Raw genomic sequence first — 8,873 nt, 5'->3', positions numbered from 1 at the left:
AAAAAGTGAAAATATGGGTTTTATTCTTTTTCCCCCTCTTTCTTTCTTTTAGTGCCAGATTTATATCTCCTTGTACTGAGCTAAGTTTTTTTTCCCAATTCCTTTCATTTGAAACTTTCTTGAGTATCTATATTTCCAAAGCTTCTTGTATGTTAGAGCAGATTGCTGTTGCAGTTAGAACAGAATAGAAAAACAAAAAAACAAACAGAAAACAGCTTACAACCATGGTTGCTAGGACAATTTGTCTTGTTCTATTTATAATATTCAACTGTCTAGACCGTGGCATCTAATAAGTTTGTGTGTGTGTGTGTGTGTGTGTGTGTGTGTGTGTGTGTGTGTGTGTGTGTGTGTGTGTGTGTGTGTGTGCGCGTGTGTGTGAGTTGGCTCTGTGGATAGTAGTGTCTGAGATGTAAAAGTAAGGTAACACAAGACAAATGGACAGAAGAGTAAATTGCAGGTCATGGGGTCTCTATGCACAGCAGATCAAATGAGGCGAAGCTTTCCATTGCAGATGGAAAGCAGTTATACAAGGACTAAAAAGATCTCACAACACAAGAAGGAGCGTGCTCAAGTTAAAACCATACAATACCTCAATTACATAACCATTAATAAATACAAAACAATAAAGACAACAATTAGAAAGCAGTTAGTGGCGATTAGGGGTGCAGGGAGCATTAAGCTGTAATGAGACGTGAGGGACTGGTGTTCTTGAAGCTCAAGGGCTACCTGGAGAGCAGAGCAAGGGGGAGGAGAGTTAACACCATCTGTTACAGTGCTAGAGCAACATGAGAAGCACAGATAAAGTTGCACTATGGAAAGGAGGGGAGAAAGGGACAGGTCAGATAACGCACACAAACATATGCATGGACTCTCTCTCTCTCTCTCTCTCCCTATTATATTATTATACAACCAAAATGACCACATGTTTACATCCGACAGAAATCCCACAACATGGTGACAGCAAACAGGTGTATGTTTACGTATTTTGGGAGAATGTCTCAGTTAGATCTGTCAGATACAGACTCTGGTGTCAGAGACACCTGACTGTAGGGTCACTGCAGGAGACAGAAAGAGAGAGGCATTTTGTATTTGTGTGTGTGTGTGTGTGAGTGAGTGATAGAGAGAGAGAGAGAGAGAGAGAGAGAGAGAGGCAGGTAGAGGAGTGAAATTAAAACCCTTAGGGAAGTTACGCAATGAAGCAAATCCAGGAGAAAGTGAGCAAGTGGCAGAAAAAAGAGGCTGCACGAGACTAGTGGAAGAAAAAGAGGACAATTGTGGATAAGAGTGTGTATGAAATAAAACGTAGATAGAGAAAGTTCCAGAAGTAAGGTGGGGCAAGGCTGCTGGTAAGCATGTGGCATTTAGGTGATATTAAACAGAGCACATTCTGGGCCTTACTTGCCATTTAAAGCCTATAGTCTTCCTCAGACTTCCTCGGGGAAGTCTTCTTCAATCAAGAGTTGAACCACTAGGAGAAGGATTACACAGCCATCAAGATGATGCAGCAAATTCTTCAAGATATGTACATCGAGCCAGATCTGCTACAGGAGCTAAATGAGGAACAAAAGCAAATTCTCTTCTATAAGATCCGTGAGGAGCAGGTGCGCCGCTGGAACGAGAGAGAGAACAGAGACCCCAGCCGAACTGTTCACAAGAAGAGTGAGTTTCAAGCAACTTTTATAGCACAGTCTCCAGTGTCACAGGACATTACAAGCCTTATCAAATTTTTAATGAAATTATGATTACAATATTTGTGCAATATATTATGGCATATGGTACAGGGAAATAATGGAAGGCTTCTCATACAACATTCATACAAATTCAAACAAGCATAGGTGATTTGTTTGGATTTCATATAAATAAATGTATAGACAAACCTATGACTTTTTACCTTCCCATAATGTTCATCTTAAGATCAGTAACTTTTGCTACAAATTAGGTTGTGCAACTTTTTCAAATTGAGTCCATGATGGCTTCATCCTCATCTGCTTGGATGTTTCACTTTATAATAACAATAGTATATTAATACAATATTTAGTTTGTATCTTTTCTGACAACATATGCTAGTACCAGATTACTCCATTTGTGCTGTCATATTTTCATTAAAACATACTTATTAGATTTATACTGCTTTAGATAACATGTTATAATGTTCTTTCTGTAGAGCGTCTATCATATCAGACATCTCATAGTACAGGGACGCTCTGCCAGTTCTATTGTGTGTGTGTTTGTGTGTGTGTGTGTGTTTCCATGACCAGGTGACCGTAGAGGCATTCGGTGGCTGCTGGGCTCTGATGGTGAGGTGTGGGTCTGGGTCATGGGGGAGGCCCGGGGAGACAAACCCTACAACGACATAGTAGAAGAGCTGATGGAGAAGAGAGCCAGGAAACAGGCCCAGCGTGAGGCACTGGAGCTCTGGTGAGAGAGCCTAAACACATGAATGCAGGGACTGTAGGGAGGGAGGATTGATAGGAAGGAGAAAGAGCATGAAATGAAAAATAAAAGGAGATTAGGGTGATGTAACTAGAAATAGAAGGAGGGAAAAGAAGAGGGTGCAACAGATATGAAAATTGGTGAGCAGGAATCAAGGGGATTGGAGGAAAGTAACTGATCGACAGATGTGAGTCACCTTAAAATGAGGAGAAAGAGAGAGAGAGAGATTAACTGAAAGTGAGATGAGCAGTGTGTCAGTCATTCCCTGTTGAATTTTCCGAGGCGTATGAAGGAAGCAGAGATTGAAAAGAAGTTTCGGGATGCCATGGCAAAGGAGAAGGCACGGTTTGTAGCAGAGAAATGGAAGGAGGAGACAGATGACAGAAAGGCAGCCAAGCAAGAGGAGGAAGAAGAGGACCGTATTAGACAGGAGTTGAAGGTGGGTTTCTGCTTTTGTCAAAACATTTACAGTTTTTATCACTAAAACCGAGTGACAAAAATAAACATCAGTATAAAATTTGTTCATGTGTTTCTCATTCAATGTGACTTTCTCACAGTCACATTGAATGCTGCTAATCAACTGTGTAAAAATCCAGAGCTTAAACAATGGAAATTCAGAAAACCTAGGGAATGGAAGCCTTCAAACTTAGCTCCTTGTATAATTTATCATGTTCTATTTATACTATGCAATTGTCTAGTCCCTGACCACTGGTTAGGTTGTCTGTATATATGCTGACTCTGTGGATAGCAGTGCCAGAGATGTAAAAGTAAAGGAACACTAGACAAATGCCCAGAACATTAACTGTCAGGTCATGGGATCTCTATGCATAGGAGAATTACATCACAAGCAGTTGTCACAAGAAAAGAATGAGCATATTTAATTTAAAACCAAGCAACACCTCAATCAAAGGCCATTAATAAATACAAGATAATAAAGATACAACTGATAGAAAGCAGTTAGAAGGGATTCGAGGTATAAGGAATATTAAGCTATAATGACACGTGAGGGACTGGAGTTCTTGAGGAGGAAGAAGAGGACTGTATTTGAGAAAAGCTGAAGGTGGGTCTATGCAAAATCAAATATAGCTTTCACCACTTAAACAGATTACAGTAGAGTGACCAAAATAAAGTCAAGTGGAGCATGGCTTACTTCTCCAATCCTATTAGTTTAATTCGACACACTGCCACGAAGATGAAGTAGTGTCAGAATCCTTTCTACTTCTCTCAAGCCTTTTATTACCAACTAGCAAAGGTGATTAGGTTCAATTATTCCTAATTACTATGTATTTTGTGGCCATGTTGAATTATTTAAAACCTGGCAATCTTGCACAATGACGATAGCGATCTCTGCAAGACAAGGCTGACATTTGTAGGTCTGATCTTTGATGCTCAGAGTTAAAAGGATAATGTCAATGTTAATGACACAATCCACCGAATTAATAATTGTAGCCCAGCTGTTAATGAAAATGAGAAAATGAAATCAGCAGCAGAGGAATTTTCATCTAGCAATGCACTTTATCTGAGTACTGCCTAGAGATGAGGATGATCAATTAATTTTATCTTTGCCTCCAAGAAATGTGAGGAGGAGGAGCGACAGAGAGGTGAGGAGGAAATCCGGCAAACAGAGGAAAGGCGAGCAAAGGAGCTGTTCATGTCTCTGAAGCAGGAGGAAAAGAGAAGCGAAAGGGATGACAAGGAATGGCAGGAACAATGTGAGAAAGCAAGTGGAGTGGAAGAAAGAAATTGCACAAGTGGGCCAGTCCCATTAAAGCTGGTGATTTCTATTCAGATCTCTGTATGCTTCACAGTGCGCCGCTCCAAAGCAGCTGATGAGGAGATGAAGTGTAAGGCTCGCCGCGCCAGAGATGAGTACAAACGCCAGTCCCTGCGCGCCATTGAGAAAGGCCTCGTGGCTGGCCTCAGTGGACTGTTCCAGAAGACACATCTGAATGGCTCAGGTCAGAACCGACGCCACAGTGACGTCATCGAGCGGCCATCAACTACTCCAGCTGATGCTAGCCAATCACAATCTGCTGTTGGAAATGCAGTCGCCCCTGTCCAGTGTCGCCGCAGACAGAACCGCAGATACAGCAGCCCACAGACACAATCAATAACAGAGGGGTACCTCTAAACCCTATAAGTTACTACACTAATCATTATCACCAATGTAGCTTTGACTAATATTATGTACACATACTTATAAAGGTTGTCCTACATCATTCTCCCCCCTAGCCCAGTGTGGATTCGGCCACCTAGGCCAACTTCTCGTGATTCTATCATGCGGTGGTTTAAGGAGGAACAAAAGCCCAGAAGAGCCGGCTATGAGAGGAGCAGTAACACCATTGCCCCTTGGTTCCATGGTAAAGAATGCAACAATGTCCTATACCTAGCCTAAAAACTTTAAGAAACATCCTCTCTTTAGCAAACTATACAAGAGGTTCATGGTAGATAAAATGGTAAAGAAATCTCCCCAAGCCCTGAAGAAAATAAGCTTCTAGGTCGGTAAGTTGGGTAACAGGCACTCTGGTGTAACCAGAGACTAGATTAGTGGTTTTAGACAGAGAGAGCAGTATCGATTGGACTGTGAGAGCATGATAGAGAGAGCAAGGGGTAGAAGAAACAGATGACAGGGTGGCAGCGCAGTGCATAGAGTTAGAACAAGACAGCAGAGATAGAGAGAAAGAGAGGTGGGAAAAGTGGAGCTCAATAATTCATAGCTTGCATTTTGGTTGATTGGGGTTGCTGGGTGTCACTCCTGATTGAGGAAATGATAAGATTAATGAGTGTCAGAATGATGTTATTCCACCATGGCAACACAAAAGTGAGGCCTTTTGCACGACAGCAGTGTGCCAAAGCATCTGTGCTCTCTAGCACGTACAACCCATTCCCTATCACTCACTGTCTCTGTCCTGTCTGCCATGCTCTGACTCATGTCTGCTCTGGGTGGCTTTTCTTCAATCTAAATGTGCCTTGCTCTTTTTTTACTCTCCCTTCACATTCCCTCTGTCATCTATCCATCTCACCCAACGGCTCACACCTTCTCACACTTTCTTTGCACACACCTATAGGGATCATCTCTCGGCAGGATTCAGAGTCCTTGCTAATGAATGCTTCTGAAGGCTGTTTCCTAGTAAGAGTGAGTGAAAGGATCTGGGGTTACACTCTGTCCTACCGGACGGCCTCTGGCTTCAAACACTTTCTCATCGATGCCTCGGGTGACTACTACAGCTTCCTGGGGGTGGACCAAAACCGCCATGCTACTTTAGCTGACCTCATCGACTTCCATAAGGTTAACTTCTTACCAGTCATCTCACTTGAACTTTTCTCAAAGCTCACACTTTGTCATGGGATGCATACACACACAGTTTATCAAACTTACACATGCACAGTGACAGGGAAACTCACAGGGTGCTGATCATAAAGCTCAAGGGGTGTGACAAACACAACCACAGTAAGCACTACTGTCCTTCCATCTGTGCTACTGACAGAGAGAATTGATTTCGTTACTAAACATATGCATGCTGTTGTCTGTACCTGGGCTGTTTCTCATTTGTCTGGCTGCCGGTGTGTGTTTCCTCAGGAGGAGGTGATAACCACATCTGGAGGAGAGCTGCTGCTGGACTCTTGCAAGCTCAGAGGCTCTACGCCAGATTATGGAGGACTCTTTCAGTGACTCGTTCTTCCATTCTCATCTTGTTAAACTTAGACTTTAACCTTCACAAAATAGTTAAGCACTGCATCACATAGAAGCACAGTGATTTCCCAAACAATCACATCTTTGTGGCCAATCACCACACCTCATATCTTTGTCATGAGTTAATAAAACTACTTATTTCTATTCTAATCTGCTTGGTTACTTCTTGTACAGAGAATGAAGAGAATGCCACCTCATGTGTTGATTAAGCTCAGTAGGATTAAAGGGGTGTGTGCCTCAAAGACTCTCACATCACTGAAGCAAAACCTGACTCCACACAAAAACCTCCCTCCACCATTCAGAACAGTTCCAACTGCCTGACCATCCACATCAGCACCTGACCGCCTCCTACTGCCTCGCTGCCCTGCAAACCACACACACAGCACCAACATACACAAATGCAAGAATAAACAGTCAGGTGATGTGTATGGCTGACCTTGCTAAGTGTATTGTTCAATGAAAAGCAGCTATTTCAGCAAATAGTGCAGACAAAACCGCCAGGAAGATGGAGGGTTGAAAAAAGCCTTGTGTAAAGGAGGAAGTGCAGTCTCAATTAACCTTCACATGTCAAACTAGGATAGCCAGAACGTTTCTGATTGCTATCAATTATTGATAAGAACTGTGTTTGGGTTAGGAAGCAGTGGAAATGGAATGGAAAAGTAAACGTATTCATGTTATTGAACCTTCGATCACAAAGCAAACATCCAACAAAGGTTTTCTACCAAAAGGGCAAACAGAGACTTTTAAACCTCTCTAATGCAGCACACAAATATATGAAAAGCATATATAAAATTATATCCAAATGGTTCAACTCCAAAAAGACAAAATTACCTATTGTTAATAACCAGCTTTCTATTCTGTTCCAACAAATTCAGTCTTTCATCCAAGAAAAATATCTATGTTTTAAAGATAGTCTAAGTGTTTGTAAAGATACTGCACTTAACTAGACCTTAGATAACAGCTTGTCCTAAGAGCCCTGTTCAAAGTGCCAGACTGATCATGCTTTCATAGTGCACCAGGGTGAACGACTAAAAAGAGATAAGAGTATCCACTGACCTGAGATCAGAATTGGGGTATTGTTGTGAGGGGCAATACTCCTCAGAGATAGATAAAGCTCTAGGTCAGACTGAACTTAATCTGTGACCTAGATACCCATATCCTTTAAAGGACAGACAAAACTGTGCAGTGGCTTTATTACAAGCATTAATTATACTCAATTTGACCGATACACCTTGTCTAAAATACAGCATACAAATTCAGACAATCCCAAATATCCTTTAATGAGTACAAATGTAGAATGTCAAAACTATTAATTAGTAAAGAGGTTACAACGGAAGAGCTGATATAATCCATGAAGAACACTTTCTCAAAAAGACCTCCAAAGTAATAGATACAGGTATCTCCTTGTGCAACGTGAATGAGTCAGCTGTAAAATAAATAAATAAATAAATAAATAAATAAAAGAAAACAGAGCACAGATCATGGTCAAAACTGCTAGAAATCAACTTGTAGTAGATCAAGAATCTCATTACATTCGGTTCCTGACAGAACTGTAAAACACTGGTAGGAACATTATGGTTAAGGATAGGATTTTTTTTTTCTTGGCTGCCATTTTATTCTCAGTTTGAGTTAAACCAATTCCACAGTGTACCAGAGAATGCTTCAGAAGAATGACGCAATCTGTCAAAATCTGAAGTTGAACTGAAAATATACCTCACAATAGGACAACATTCCTGACACTTGAGCACTTGAGAAAATCCACTACATAGTGGCTCAAAAGGACGAAATGGAGTTTTTGAAAGGCCAGGGCACAGCCCAAATACAAACCCACCTCAAATCCTCTGTGAGAGACTAAGGCCAAGGTACAGTCTAAATACAAACCCACCTCAAATCTTGTGTAGCAGGCTGTAATATTAAGAAAGCCTTGAAAAGACTGAGGCCAACATAAAAGATGAATGTTAAAAGTTTAAAGATTAACCATAAATGGAAATGATGTGGTACTGCACCAAGCTATGAAATCAACTTTAATACCATTCATATCTGAACTCAAGCTATATTTTATAACAAGTTATCAAATAAAATGTGAACTATAATATTGTAATAATATTAGTTTCATTAATTCCTTCAGTATTCAGTAATTGCTTTTACCTGGTCAGATATGACAGGATTTAGAGAACACTGGGCATAAAACAGGAATACACCCTGAATAGTCCATCACAATCTGCCCCCCCCCCCCCCCAATCCACTAGCCAATCCATTAGCCAATCCACCTCAGCCAATATGAGGTAACCTAGGCCAAATTCCATTAGTCATTCATAACAATGGGTAAGACCAAGGAAAATAGCTGTGATTTGTGGCAAAAGGTTGCTGAGCTTCACAAAATGGGAAATGTCTATAAGAAAATAGCACAAGCATTGAAAATGTCCATTTCCACCATCACCATCAGGGCAATAATTAAGAAGTTCCAGACAACTGGAAATGTTATGAATCAACTTGGAATTGGACGTGTGTCTATATTGTCTGACTGAACTGTGAAGAGGATGGTTTGAGTGGCCAAAAAATCTCCAAGGATCACAGCTGGAGAATTGCAGAAGTTAGTTGTATCTTGGGGTCAGAAAGTCTCCAAAACTACAATCCGAAGTCACCTACATCACCACAAGTTGCTTGGAAGGGTTTCAAGAAAAAAAACCCCCCTCTATTCTCATCCAAAAACAAACTCAAGCATCTTCAGTTTGCCAGACACTAC

At 41.1% G+C, this 8,873-nt stretch overlaps 1 protein-coding gene across 1 annotated transcript; it reads left to right on the top strand.

Moving 5' to 3' along the window:
• Positions 1 to 962: 962 nt before the first annotated feature.
• Positions 963 to 6,164, top strand: sh2d4bb (SH2 domain containing 4Bb). Its single transcript, XM_053640421.1, has 7 exons — positions 963 to 1,659; positions 2,259 to 2,418; positions 2,716 to 2,872; positions 4,007 to 4,554; positions 4,639 to 4,793; positions 5,502 to 5,722; positions 6,014 to 6,164. Exons 1-7 carry the CDS (start codon positions 1,497 to 1,499, stop codon positions 6,104 to 6,106), a joined length of 1,497 nt encoding a protein of 498 aa, XP_053496396.1. The 5' UTR covers positions 963 to 1,496; the 3' UTR covers positions 6,107 to 6,164.
• Positions 6,165 to 8,873: the final 2,709 nt, after the last annotated feature.

This window comes from Ictalurus furcatus, chromosome 13 (assembly GCF_023375685.1).
Source record: "Ictalurus furcatus strain D&B chromosome 13, Billie_1.0, whole genome shotgun sequence".
In the NCBI taxonomy this organism is placed as follows: domain Eukaryota; kingdom Metazoa; phylum Chordata; class Actinopteri; order Siluriformes; family Ictaluridae; genus Ictalurus; species Ictalurus furcatus.
Note: the sequence above shows the minus strand (reverse complement) of the source record. Positions and strands in the feature narration are given on the sequence as shown.

Excerpts from the sequence above, each read along its gene's own strand:
- sh2d4bb (XM_053640421.1), top strand. The coding sequence starts at position 1,497 with ATGATGCAGCAAATTCTTCAAGATATGTACATCGAGCCAGATCTGCTA. Across the intron at positions 1,660-2,258 it reads CCGAACTGTTCACAAGAAGA|GTGACCGTAGAGGCATTCGG; the intron begins GTGAGTTTCAAG and ends TTCCATGACCAG. Across the intron at positions 2,873-4,006 it reads GTATTAGACAGGAGTTGAAG|AAATGTGAGGAGGAGGAGCG; the intron begins GTGGGTTTCTGC and ends TTTGCCTCCAAG.